The sequence below is a fragment of the Epinephelus fuscoguttatus genome, linkage group LG17 (genome assembly GCF_011397635.1).
Source record: "Epinephelus fuscoguttatus linkage group LG17, E.fuscoguttatus.final_Chr_v1".
NCBI lineage: Eukaryota > Metazoa > Chordata > Actinopteri > Perciformes > Serranidae > Epinephelus > Epinephelus fuscoguttatus.
In genome coordinates this window covers 34,853,125-34,868,203 of record NC_064768.1, presented here as the reverse complement: position 1 = coordinate 34,868,203, position 15,079 = coordinate 34,853,125, and the positions used below count along the sequence as shown (strand labels likewise).

At 40.5% G+C, this 15,079-nt stretch overlaps 1 protein-coding gene across 4 annotated transcripts in view; it reads left to right on the top strand.

Annotated features, from left to right (window-relative positions):
* The window catches only part of ptprua (protein tyrosine phosphatase receptor type Ua), a 272,911-nt gene that overhangs the window by 155,801 nt on the left and 102,031 nt on the right, over positions 1 to 15,079 (top strand). For all 4 annotated transcript variants that reach the window (XM_049602750.1, XM_049602749.1, XM_049602748.1 and 1 more), the window contains exon 5: positions 10,201 to 10,316. In XM_049602750.1, the coding sequence (XP_049458707.1) occupies positions 10,201 to 10,316 (116 nt within the window). The remainder of the gene's footprint in view (positions 1 to 10,200; positions 10,317 to 15,079) is intronic.

Sequence of the window (15,079 nt, the reverse complement as noted above, 5' to 3'; positions counted from 1 at the left end):
CAAGAACACAAAATTGAATCCAAAAATCCATACTGCTCATCCGTAGTGATCCAAGCGTGCTGCAGCACCAACATAAAAAGTTGTTTCGAAAAACATCATACGAACTCTGTTTTTAGCCTCACTGTAGCCTGTAGCTCTGACTGCTTCTCTGTGCTCCTGTGCTCACGTGTGTGCGCTCAGGGTGATCGGTGATGCGCGGTCTCTGAAGAGCAGCAGTCTCGTCAGTACTGATGTCCAGATTCTCAAGTGCAGGCATCGGCAACTGCCAGTCTGAGCAGCAAAGACTTTCCTCACCCGTTGGCATTGCTTTGCATTTGAAACAACTACACCACCAGGTTTCCAGTGCTCGACTCCAGTTTTCTGTGGCTGGCTGAGTGTTAGGCTCATGAGCTGCAGCGGCTGCTTCGTCCAGTAGCCTGAGTTCCGTGCGTATACTCGGGCTCAAACACATACGGCTCAACGAAGAAATGCTGTTCCTCCTCAATTTCAAAGTCTTCAGACATGTTGGGCTGTCCTTTGCTAAAAGACCGTAGTACAAATTATCTTTTAGCTCTGTGGTTACTGTTGTCTCCCCCTGCGGTGCACGTGTCACGTGATGTAAACACGGGTGAGCAAAGCTCGTGCTTTCGCTGGTCTTGTGCAAGCACGCACACGTGAGCATGGAGCACAGAGAAGCAGTCAGAGCTACAGGCTACAGTGAGGCTAAAAACAGAGTTCATATGATGTTTTTCGAAACAACTTTTAATGTTGGGGTTTCAGGACACTTGGATCACTACAAATGAGCAGTATGGAGGTACTATGTGGATTCAATTTTGTGTTCTTGGACGTTAGTCTGGGGCGCCGTCTGCCATTAGGTGTGCTGGCCGCTCCCCCGCCGATCTCCGCAAGGGATGTGAGGACTCTAAAACTTCACCAGGGCCTCCATCGGCATATGGGTGAGTAGATAATGGCTGAATTTTCATTTTTGGGTGCACTATCCCTTTAAGGTTATCATATTGCCAGAAAGGTTTTGGGCTAATGTAACTGCAATGTAACTATGCTTTGTTTATAGCTTGTTCTGCTGCCCCAGTGTGCTACCACCGCCACAAAAAAAAAAAAAAAAAACTATATACATGCAGTTTCAAGCATTGTAATCCATCAAATATGCAGCTTATATCCAACAATACTGTCATTGTTGTTCAGTAACCTTGTATTTCTGTCAAATCTTGCTGCTTTGCTCTCCACTGGCCTTCTACGAGAACAGTACTATTGTTTTGTAGCCGCATAAATGTGAGAAAATGTTAATGAATGATAATGTAGGGTATTCATTAGCTCATGAAATTCAAATATCCTTCTCTGGCTCTACTGAAAAATCAGACAGGCCGCGCGTTATTAATCATTGAATCCTCACTGGGAAGCAGACAGAGGAGCTCTCTAAAACCAGCGCAAATCTTTTTTAAATTTTTTGTACCTTTTTTACTCATCTCAAAGTTTGCCACTTGCCCTCTGTCACCCTATCCTCAATGGAGCAGGATGTGTTTCCATGGTGATTATGGATGGGGCTTTTGGTTACGTAGTGTTGCCAGGGCCCCTTGATACTTGAGTCAGACTGGGTTTAGCCTTGTTGCAGATGGCGGATCCACCACATGCCTATTAGCTCATATTAGGGGCTGGTTTTTCTGCCAGGAGCTGCTTTATATATACACAATAAATACACATATGTACAATCATCTACGCATACACAAGCAAATGCCAAGTACAGGAAAAGCATACATGTGCACAATCACATATTCTTTTGTAGCAGCTGGTGTAGCTGCAGGAATAGTCGCCCGTAACGGCCCTTAAAACCTCACACAGTCACACAAAGATGTAAGTAAACATGGGTTAACTGGCATCAATGTTCCCACTGGTAGCAAGAATAATGGTACGCCCCCTTAGGAAAGCTTCAAGTCGAAGGCAACTGCTATTCAGTTTGCTTTCCCACTCATTTGACATTTGTGGTGTTTTTCCTCCAGAGTCTGTATCTTTATTCCAGACCTGTGTTTCAGTCAAAACCAATCTGTCCTGCATCAAGAATAAGAGGCAGCATTACTAATTTCGAGAGCCAACATCTAAGACAGCTAGAATGCATCTGAGACTCAAATTACCTTGCCTATATTTATGTTTAGCCGTATTAATTGAGGCTAGACAGGTCACACATCCACAGTGCTGGGCTTTTAGATTTTAAATTACTTTTTTTCTTCTCAGTAACTGTTAATGCAACTGCCTCATCCTCAAATGACTTCTCGTATAATTGGGGCTGTGAATGCCCGTCTTTAAAAGATGACTTGAAAGTTTATGCTTGTTTCCTCTCTCTGGCACCGTAACAAATGTTGACAGGGAGTTTACTTTGCTAGGTTTCACTTCAGCTTTGCTTCTGGTCTGCAGAGTTTAATGCATACAAGGTTTATACTTGTGGAATGAGTTAGGTGTTGTTTGATATATGCACCTGAGGGAGTTTGTTTGCAGAGCTTCCTCGCTCTGCTTATTGGTCGGAGAGCATAAAAAGGGCTGCAGAGAGGGAAGGGAAAATGAGCAATTGCTAAAATGTGAGACTCAAGTTGTATCGACCCATCCTCAGCCAGATGTTGCTGCTGGTTACTGTGGAAACCACAGATGAAAGTGTGTGTTTTGTGAAAGGTGTCAGTCTCTGCATCACTGGTGTCTTGCAGAAACAATTTGCCCAGAACATGTCCTATTTACACCACAGCAGGAGCTCCACACTGTGATCACTGTGCTTCTTCCTCCTATATGATGGAGGTTATTATTTTCTCATTATATTTTTATCACTTTGTTTCATTGCCTGAAAAATCATTCCAGTGTGGTGTACAGTAGAAGGCTGTAACTCACCATGTAAAACCAGAACATTGCGTTTCTATTAGTATGGTTTTATATTACTGTATTTTATAAGGTGGCCATGTTCCCATTGTTCCCATTGTTCTCATTGTTTAAAAGCTGCTCAGGAGGTTCAGGTTTATTGGTGAAAGTGTAGTAAATGATGCTTCTGTACTGTGGATAGATAAACAGAACTCTCAGCTTTCAGACTGTCACACTTTATAATCTATTTAATCCACAATCTGCTTAGTGCAATCATTTTTTAAAGAGTTGACTTTTGTTACACTTTACCACGACGTCTTCTGACAACCTGCAGGGAACAAGCATCGTGGCTACACATTTTGACAAATAAACACCTGTCTCAATTAGAGGTCTGGTCTGGTTGCCAAGCAGTTTATTTTCTTTTAATAGAATTTCTTCAGATGTATAAAACAAGATTGTTGGCTACCTCAAAGTATGTGTCAATTCCTCTATTACCCTGTAAGTTATTCGTATTTTTTTAATCTGTCCTACGATCAAAAGAATCAAAAGGGTTTTTCGTAAAAATTAATCCAAGTTGTGAGGTTTTTTTACAGGATAGAGTGGTGTTGTGTCGGTATAATGGGTGCTGTAACTCACTCTGTCTCTGATGCTCTGTCTGTCGGAGCTCAATCAAATTAATTAATCATAATAAATAGATTACCTGAAGCCTAATTTTTAAGCAAGTAATATTCAGACTGGTTTGAATAAACAATTTGATTGTGTTTCCTGACCTTTGCTGAGCAACAGTTTTGTGTGAAAGGAATGAAAGGCCTGTCCCAAATATAGGCTTGTTGATTTCAGTGACTGAAGCAAATAATAGCCCGGGCTACTTCAGATCTTCAGTTTTAATTTTGTAGTTTATTTAATATATAAAAACTTAGCACAAAAAGTAAGGAAATCTGTGTGTGGTAGATTGTTTCTTTGTTGTAAAAATGCTTCTTGGCAATGAATCTTATACAGTTGGAAGGCCTGTTTATTTCCCTTTTAAATGGTGCCACATTTGTAAGGAACATGCATTTGTGGGACGAGCAGCAGAGCTGAGTACGTGGGTTGTGCCCATGAAAAATTTGCCAAATCTTCTCTGCCAATGCCGAACAGCTTTTTTTTTTTGCTCTTGACTCTTGTTTGGTGGACTGGATGATTGAAGTCTGAAGAGAGACATATTGGCAATTTAACAGTTTATCCGTTTAACAAACAGGAGCCTCAGTAGCATGTGGAAGAACCATACACAGCCACAACAGCCTGGCACCTCCTATATACATACATACATACATATATATATATATATATATATATATATATATATATATCCTATATACATACATACATATATATATATATATATATTTTTATATATATAGGTGTATATATATATATATATATATATATATATATATATATATAGGTATATGTATATATGCATTTAAAGATTGCGCTTGAACAAATGTCACTGATATTACGACACAATATTTTTGCAGCTGAGGCCTGTTTATTACTTTAAAAATAAATCAGCCAATTTAGAAAAGACGGTGCTGACTCGGTACTAACAAACACATTCACATTATGTAGGGAGCGGGTGTTGTTACACAATATAAAATTTGTGCTTCTTTTATAGCAAAATATCATTTGCTGTCTGCTAGGGTTAGCATGAAGTGACATTTGCCAGTAAACTGAACTATTAAAATATGGTTTTAACCCTCCAACACTCACATCAACTATAGACCAGTAGAGTGCCTGTGGGAGGATGCATCACACTTGTTCCCTCCTCAAAAAGCTGATAGAATTTTTCCATTGGATTTTGATTTATTGCTGGAAATAACCTCTGTGGCAAACAAAGGTTTATGATACAGGTATGATATCTGGTAGAACTTTGGTTTTAACCCTCAAAAACTTTATCTCATTCGTAGCCTTTTGTTTAGACATTAGTAACATTAATTTTGTAAAGTTTTTGTATTGTATAAGCCTAATGCTTAGTCAGACATTTTTTTAAAACTAATTGAGAAGCAGGGACTGTTTTAAAATTCTCATTTATTTCTATTATTTATCAGCACAAAATATAATTAATGTCAGCTGTGGTCCAAAACTAAGAGCACTATAGCCTCCTCTTCAAAACTTGTCTCAGTTAAACTTTTGTCTCATGTGAGAACAGAGAGAGTGGGCGGGTACGTGATAAACTATGTGCCAACTTTTATGTTAATGCAAATGTTAGAGGGTTAGAGATGCTTTAAAATACACCAGTACTACAGAGATAATTGCTAGATACAGTGAGGACCACAATACCTTTTAGATAATGTAATGAATTTTAAATCTTGACGTAAAGCCAACTGAGGCACTTAAGTACCACTTAAAATTAGGTGCACAGTGATGAGGAAAGGGCAGCACTTTCTCTACAGCAAACAGCTGATGCTTTATAACGACCTTATCGGTGAGCCAAGACGCTCTGACACATCGTCACACACAGCAGGGAAAGCACAGGTGTAAATAATACAATGAGCGATGGTTGGATTACGTTCAGCTGCTTCAGTTTCAGGTTCCTGTGCTGTGCATGCTTACTCACTGTCACACAGCGATGGCATCATCCTTGATGTTATTACTAACAATTGTGCTTTCCCTGCGATGCAAAGTCAGAATGTCTGCTTTCTAAAAGATCTGTTGTTATCTAAATCACCTGCTTTTTAAAAAATATTTTTATGGTATCGGATTTTGAAGACTGAAACTCGCTCAGACATTTTCAAGGGCTTTACGAGGAGCTGGTTAAAAAACAACCTCGAGTATCACTGGTGTATCTGCTTGTCAGACGCAGTGAAATGTTTTTGTCTGCATTGCAGTAACACAAATCATAATGTCAGACTGATGTATAAATGATAAACACGCACAAACTCTATAGCATCTCTATGCTCTGCGACTCGCGTGGAGATCAGAACATAGCTGGAAATGACAACATGACAATGAAAATGATCCCCTGCTACTTTGATCTGGCAACAACGTGGCACAACCCCGTCTCCTAGACGTTGCATTTGTATATTAGTCAGTTGTTTTTAAAATTGCTGTGGGGACGATGTAATTGCTGCCTGAATCACGTTCAGAGACAACATTTTTTTCGGTTAATGAAACACTACATTTATGCACTATGCTGTACATGTTCTGTCTGTGGTTAGGTTCAGGCAACAAAAGCACTTTGGTTAAGGGTATAGGGAAGGCTGTGATTTCAGTCAAATGGCTATAAAAAAGGTGATAATTTGTTTGTTTACTTCGGCAGAAACAAACAAAACACGTTGTCAGTGAACATTTTGCTAATTAGCAACATTTCCTCATTATGTTAATAGAAAACATGTTTCACTCAGCACTATATTTCCCTCAAACATATTTGCTCTTTCAAATTAGTTGTATATGAATGTAATTTCTAAGAGACGGGGCCGCGTAGCAGCGGATCTGCAGCAGAATCAGAATAAATGGAACTGACATCCACTGAATTAGACTGAAGGACAGGAGAGGAAATCGGATGTACATGCTGTATATATGATTTTTAGAATAATTGAATGAAAAAAAAGGTATTTGAAGGACAATTTTGTGAAGATTATTTTAATTCTCCCCATTAAAGGTACTCTGCAGCAGCAATGCCGTGACCGGAGGCATCTCAAGAACACCTTGAGGGACTTTGTTCAGCAAATGTCCACTTAGACTCAACAATGAAGTGAGATAGATTTTGTTTTTTGGACATAACTCAAAAATTCTTAGTTATGTGACAAACTTTCCCACAAACGTCTACGAGGATAAAATGATGAAGTGACGACATTTTATATCCAAGTCGTCAGAGGTCAGCTTCACTGTGACATCATCTGCATAAACACTTTTCTGTCCATTATTAAACACTCAGGAACAGACGGGGAGACATTTGTACCCTTTTTCCATTGTCACACTGAGTAAAGCCAAGCTTCGCCGATTTACGTTTCCATTATCCGTTTTGACACGCATTGCCACGCCAAGCCACTCTGGAGATTGACCTTCTCAGGAGTAGGTCCAAAAGCTGGGCCACCCACCCTTAAGCAGGGACCAGTGACATCTCACCGACCACAGAGTGTGTGTTGCAAGACTCTACTGACCTCTGTCTACAGGAGACCAGAGAGAAAGGCGTCTTTAAAAGTTGCTGTGTTCAGCACTCAGTACGTCTGTAGCTTCTGACTGAATCTGTGTGGTTTTGAGTTTAGTTTCTCTCCTGCTTCCTGTTTTTACTTTAGATATCTGCTTCATTTTACTGTTTCATGTTCGCTATCCGCCATATTAGAAGTTGTGTGGAGCTGCTGCTTGAAAACTCAGCATTTCCTTTCCTCAAAAGATGTTACGTAACAAAATAACGGGGGACTTTTATTGTGAAGAATCTATAGGAAAAGAGGGGTGTTACTACTGAATTAGCTGGACTTTGTTCGCAACTTCAGGAAGGAAAGTACTGTAAAAGCAGAAACAGCCACAGTGAGATGTTGATGAAGAGCTGCAGACAACAGGCTCTTCCTGCACCTCTGCAAACAGCTCACCTCCAACAGGTGAACTTCTTTTACCTGCCCTGCTGTGGAAAAACACATGCAGCAAAAATAACAGGGGACTTTAGCTGTGGATCAGCCTGCTGCTTTTAAATGTCATCGATCAAGACAAGCTGTCATCAGTTTAAGACTCACCTTCAAGAAGGTAGCCCTGTTGTGATGGAAATACAAACTGCTGTGCTGGGCTGACGGCCCAAACCAAGCCAGTCCATGCCTGTCGAAAAGGGCTATTGGTCAGATACGGAATTGGAGACATTAATCATGGGTGTCTACATTGACAGACATGGATGTAAACTGTAACTGCAGCTTGACTAGTTTGCGGAGACATACAACCACACGGCAGTAACTCTGGTTTGATGACTGGAGGGACTATGAGGTGATGTTTTTATAAGTGAACCACCATTAGCACTTTGTCATGCTATTACACTGAATAACAGCTGTTGGTGGTAACATATGTTTTTATTGGACTTTATTGTTTATAACCTTCACAGGCCAATCTACAAATGTGTACCATGATCCAAAAATATTTCACCATCTACATGTATTTGCATAATTTTGTCCGATTCCTACCACAGCAGGATCTGTGAAACAATATGTGTGAGGTGCAGTTACTCACCACACCAGCAGGTGGCGACATTCCCTCATATGAGATAGCTGTGGCAAGTAGGCTACTTCATTTCAAGGGAGCATGGGGAATTTATGCTACTAAGTATGAGCGCATATTTATTTTAATGTTAAGTATTTGAAACAAAACTGGATCATTTGTAAGGATAATATTGTTGAAATGCTCATTTTCAGTAGCGCGTTAATGGTGATTCCCATTCTGTGTTAGCATCAAGCTAGTTGACTAATTGACAGGGTTGCAGTGGTGGAAGACGTACTCAGATTTTTTACTCAGACAAAAGTACAAGAGAAACAATGATGCATTTATGTATTTATCACTTTAATGTTGAGGCTGGTAAATAGTCTTATGTTTATCCATCATAATTTATTTGTTCATTTTATTTTGTACTATTACATAAGTTCAAATAATGAAGTCCAATAAAAACTTCCATATGTACCAATAAAAGGCAGGGAAGAGGAGGACTGCTAGTCAACAAACATGGATGTAACAAAATCAGTGTAGGTGTAAAGGGTAGAGTTTTTCCAATAGTGGTAGACAACAGCGATAAAACTGATCGCCAGAAGGCACTGATTTCAGTACAGTCCCACATTATATGAAGGTATGTGCCTGGGGTTCCCAGAGAACAATATGTACAGTTGGGTGAGTGGTTGGGAGAGAACTTGGCCAGCTTTTGTGGAGTGAGATGGGTTCTCATAACGTAATTGTAATGGATCATTTGATGGTCTGGGTTCCTGGAGGAGAGTCGGATGTTAGACCATACCCTAGACCAGTTAATGTTAGTTTGTTTTAAATCATTTGCCCAGGTATTGCATATTGATAGTTGCTGTGTGAGAGACTGTCTAAGTATACCATACAATTTGGATACCAGCTTGCGATGAGAACCTGACGTATACAGTCTGTGTAGAGAGGGAATGTCCATTTTTGTGCCCCAGGGAACCCCATAAGCACTGAGGGCAGATCTCAGCTGTAAATAAAAAAAGAAAGTGGTGCCTGGAAGATTGAACATTTGTTTCAGTTCCTGAAATGTCCGTAGTCTATTCTCATATATGATATCTGACAAAATATGGATGTAAACAATGTTGAAAAAATATTCCAAACATCCTATTTCTATATATTTTATGAGCGAGGAAATGCACTCAACTTGTTTGTTAGACCTTAAAGAAAACAACAGTATGTTTTGGTGAAAAAAACCAAATGTAAACTGAAATGTGTTGAAGAAATCTCCACAGGAAGCCTTAAAGAAATGAGCTGAAAATATGTTGCACTGTGTTAAACGGTGACACTGTGGATGTATCACAACTCCGTGGGCTACCATATGGTGTTGCGCGCATTACAGTAAACAAATGTAATGCTGTATGTGACTACGGACAGAGACTGCTGTGACTAACTGCATGGTATGTCCTTTGATAAAAGCAATGCATCCCAGCAGACGCATTCCTTATGCACATCTCAAAGCCCGTTCAGTCGAGTCATTTGATAAAATTAGCCCAGCTTTCGTTGTTTTATATTTTAGTGAGATTTATTATAAAGTAATAACACGCTGCCCTAGAAACACATAAAAGGGATTCACTTGTGTTTTTGATCGGGGTTTAAATAACAATGTAATTCAGACTCTAGATTTAGAAGCTTCTTAATAAATGCTGGAGGAGTACAGTATTTGATGCTGCAGAAAAACAGCGTCACTCTGTGATTGTAGGCAACTGCGTCTCTGTCAAACTGAATGGAGAATGTGTGTGTGTGTGTGTGTGTGTGTGTGTAATCTTTAAAAAATGTCTGTGTTGATAAGTTATTTAGTCTCATGCAGCCTTATGATGTATATTTTTTAATGCTAGCTTTTGCTGCTGGGGGAGAGATGATTCAGTTTGATTACAAAAAGCCGATATTTTAAAATGACTAAGTTCATAAAAGTTTTATTGACTTATTTAGATGAATGTTGTTGCAAGGTTTGTATCAATATTGTATGTTCATGTGTTCATCATACATGTGCTATATGTACGCACTCATGTCTGTGAGGTTGTACCCAGGCCTGAGTGTGTATTTGTACAGGCTCTGAATAAATTACAGTTCACAGCTGTGTGTTTAATATATCTGGACAGTGATGCTCAGCTCCAGATGTGCCGCTTTCATCACTCTTTGTGTGTCTTGTGTGTCCTCCTTCCACAGACAAGGTGCCTCATTTCTCTCGGCTGGGTGACGTGGAGGTTAATGCTGGGCAGAATGCCTCATTCCAGTGTGTCGCCACGGGCAAAGTTTCGGAGACTGAGCCCTTCCTCTTGGAGGTGAGGAATAAAGATGTGTGTGTGTTGGGTTTTTTCTCTTATCTTTGCTTGAACAGTCAAGCCAACATCTCAGCACCTGGATAATAGAATGGGATTGGAGATTGCAGGAAGAAGAAGCAACACAAAGGATAAAGATAAGACGTTCTGCATGTTTGGCATTTAGTTGACAGTCTTATCCAGAGCAACTTACAGTAGCTACATTTGCATGCACCGCTGCTGGCCACATTCCCATTAAAGTCTTATTCAGGCTGCTGTTGACAAGAGCTTTTCATACTGTCACTGAGTCTAAACCAGTTAAGAGAATATTCCTGTCCTCAGATAACACGTTCTACAAGCTATACGGTCTGAAAAAGATTTTGTTACTTGTGACCAAAGTCTTTGATTAAGCAGCGACACACTTTGATACGAGCCAAAGCCAAGAGGTCCCTTTAGTAACTGAAGGTTAGTTAAACTTGTGCCTCCTCCTCAAACTAGATGCCTAAAGATGCTTCGTCATGGCATCATCTTAAAAGTTTTCATAGAGAATATTTCATCAATGGAAAACAATAAAAAGCGAGATCAGAAGTCTCAAGTGGTGGATGTTTCAAAACACTGTCAAACATTGATATTAAAGCAGGGGAGGGGATGTGTTTGGATAAAAATGATGTCCAAGCTGCTCGAGCACAACACAGAGTTTATGCCTACCCGTCACTGGTTACATTTTTATCAGTTAGTTAAATTTACAATAAACCTTTAAGACAGTAAATAAGTTATACTCCAATCGTCTGAGTTAAAGAGGTCGGTCAGAACCAACACGTTCTCACTCCAACCTCGTCACATATCGGCATTTGGTCGTGGGCTTTCCACGTCTAGATACCATGTGCAAGGTACCCTGGGTGCGTTGGTTGGTGCCATTCTGGGACGCCGTGTCAAGTTCTGCCTGTTACATACTGTCTCTTTCAAAATAAATACACTACATCAGTATAACTCCACGAATTGACGCTGTTTTTTCTTCAACAAGAAAAGTGCGTAGTTGGGTTTAGGAAAAAAGAACAAGGTTTGGCTGTACAATCTTACAGGAAGAAGACACCAGCCTCCCAGGTGAAAATCCGTATTGTTGGACCCATCCGTCACCCCTCCTGCCTGCCCTACTTGGACTTCCGCCACCTTAACTTTAATTAATGTCCTGTTGTGTTTCCCCTGACGGCACCAGGCACCGTTAAACAAACCGTGACCAGCTGCGTATCATGCCAACTTGAACGGACAGCACTGGAATTCAGTGCCCAAGCGCCAGAATTCAACGACTGTCGGAGTGAGACCAGATTGTCAAAACACATCAGTAGACAAATAACTGCAGCACAATGAATTTGAAGTTACTGAGGACTGATCTCTCCCCCTACTGGTTCGGGAAAATCATGTTTTGGCTTAAAATATTTGCTTTTTGTGTCACTATCCCCGGTAGAAAAATGGTCTCGAACAGTGATCTGCATCCACCATCCCCTCCGTCTCCTGATGACAAATTCAGCTCTTATACTACGTCAATTTAGAAATGTTGATATCATACGTACAAAACATACAAATATAACATATTCATGGTTTGCAGAAATGTACAACGCCAACATTTTATACTGACGACTGTGCTGAACATAGAATAAGAGTACAGCCGGCAGCGGAGGTAGTAACACTCGAGGGGAAGCTGTCGGTTATCTTTCACTACCTAACACCACACTGGATAAAACAACTGTCGTCATGCCCAACGCACATTTTATCCTCATTCCCCCCACGTCCATTAGGATGGCTGAGCTTAGGGTTACGTTGCAAACTGAACCCAAATAATGGAATCTACTTTCTGCTTTTACTTAAAGGGACATGCCACCTTTTTTACACTCCAGCATCACTTTACTGTACTGATCAGGAAACTGATTTTAATGTTGTCTGCAAGTGTGTTTGCATCCCTCTGTTTTTATGGGGTCCATGTCATTGGTTCGACGGCCCATTGGTTCGACATCCCATTAGTCCGACTGTCCGCGGTGCTGAACGGCTCGCGGCGGGTGTATGGTGCGCCGCGACCGGCTTGAGGCGGAGCAGGCTCACGGCTTATGTGTTTGTCACTTTCTTCTTCATTTTAACCCACACCATGATCTTTTCCTGACCCTAACCAAGTGGTTTTTGTGCCTAAACCTAACCAGACCTTAACCACAGGGCATCATGATGATTTCGGAACAGACTTAGGAACAATGGGTTTAATATGGTCGGAACAATGGGCTGTCGAACCAATGGGCTGTCGAACCAATGGGCTGTCGAACCAATGGGCAGTTCCCGTTTTTATGCTCATTTTCAATTTGTGAATTTAAAAAAGCCAGAGTGGGGATCGAAAATTAGGAGGAAAAAAGTTCAATGGAAACAGAGATAGTGAATAAATCATGACGTACATGCACACTTTAACTTTGACTGTAACATTCTTAAAATGAATACATTAAAAAACAGAAATATCCATCATATTTTTACGTTGATTGTTAAGTTAAAGGTCTGACAGGCGCTCTTTTAATTATGTCATCTCATTGTGGCCTCTTCTTTTGCAGTGAATTAATGGCATTGGTAATGGATGGAAACATGCATTAATTCACATTTTCTTTTACACATTTTCTGCAACATTAGTTTATTTTTTTCTCTATATTTGGATTTAAAGCTGTCTTGAGACTCTGAGGGCATTTTGCCAGGTCTGAAATAATTACCAAAGTGACATACAGTTTCTAACATATCTTGGACACACATGACAAATTTTTAATTGAAAGCTGGCATCACAAGCTGGGGGCTTGGAGTTTGAATGCTGCTGGCAGCAGGCGCGGTGGGTTTAAAAAAAAAAAAAAAAAAGAAAGAAAATACACATTAGTTGCGTTATGGCTGCAGGATACACTGATGTGGAGCTCGACCCATATAAGGTACAACAAGTCAGGATATCTTTGCTTCTGCTGCATCAATTTTTGCTATTCTTTTTTTAACTCTGTCCTCCACAAGTCCCCCACGTACAACATTAAATCTCTATTAAAAAAAAAAGAGCTGGCTGATGATAAAGAGCTGGAGTCACCTCCTCTGACCTTGTGATGAACTGTATAGTTGTTAAAGGGAAAGGCAGATATTATCCTAACTGTCAGCGTAACAGCAGCAATAATACTGTAATTTGATAATGTTAAATAATACAGCAAGTTTGTGGCTCTGAGTTTGTCTTTTAATGGTTGTGTTGTTGCAGGGAAATGAGTCATTTGAGGGTTTGGAAGATTATTAAGTTTGTGCCTCTGCTTTTGTAGCTTTTTGATTGTGGTGGCATTTAGTTTACTAAAGCCCCTAAAGTCATTCCTCTCATGCAGCAACTGAAAATAGTTTCAATTTTCCTAGTTTGAATATGAGCTAATATTAGTCTTCAAAAATCCATCCCTGAATGCCTCCACTCTTCCTCTGGCCTTGAAGCATGCACATCTAAGTGCTTTTGAAATGATGGCAGCAGGGAGAAGGCGCTTTGCAAATGAGATCTCACTATACTTGGTGATCCATCCCTTGTGTTTCCGCCCGATTTTATTTCACACCCCCCTCTCTCTTCTCTGAATTGAAGCCTTTGAAGATCATCGGCATGTGAAAGAGACATTTTTATCAGTTTCAGAGTTTGCGACTTTGTTGGCGGAGCCACACACACACACACGCGTGCACACACACACACACACACACACACACACACGCACTCACAGGAAGATGCAAACAAACAATACGAGGCTTGTCTTTTGTGATTTGACAGTATGCTGCCGTGAACTTTTCTCCGTAAGTCAACACTCGCTTCAGCTCCTCCCTGCTTTTCTCATTAAGAGAAAAAAAAACAGGTAACAGCAGAAAATAGAGATATATCGCAAACCATTACTGCCTTCTGTTCCTCCATTTGTTGTGCGGGGCCCGTTTGATCATCAACACTGAGACTGCTAATTGCTGCCTTCTCTTTGATCTCTGCGGTGCTGTGGAGGTCCTCTCTGCACCAGTCTGTGGCTGCTCCTCCACACTCTCTCCTCCATTTAGCTAGTCCAAACAAATTGTTAGCATAATGTTTCTTAATCAATTAGCATCATATTTCCACCACTGTCCTCTGGCCCACGGTTCAGACGGCTGTCTCTGATGCTATTTACATCTTTAACATCAACGTTTTCTCAGTCCAAACCTGAAGCACTTCTTGCATCAACTCTTAATTACGATATGATGCGGGGCTCACTGCCAGACAGAAATGGCAGCACGCTCGGCTAATGGAAGCATTTATTAGCTCTAAAGTCTAAAGGTGGACTTTAATGTTGGATGCAGTTTTTAGGTGACTGATGTTAAAAATCAAACATGTGTATGCTGTACTCTGACGAGTGTTGAAAGCAAGACAAATAGCAAACAAATTAAGAATTGGAGCTTATATAAAAGAGGATATTGAAGCTAAAATGATGTATAACCTGTACAGTTAGGCATTGGTTCCCAGCCACTGTGCATCTAATTTCTTATTTTCTTAAACCAATTTTTCCCCTATCCCTCCTAAACCAATTGAAACACGTGGATGTCAAACCTACTTACTTGCAGAAAGTGAGAGCAGGCGACAGTTTACATAATAATCTGCTTATTCTGTGAGGGAGCTGCATATATTGTGGCTCCCACCTGGAACAGCTCATTGCAAGTGTTGGCCTCAGTATCCAGTTCCACGTGTCGAGCCAATTGCCAGTGTGCCTGGAGCACTGACACATTAGCATGGCGAGAGATGAGGAGAT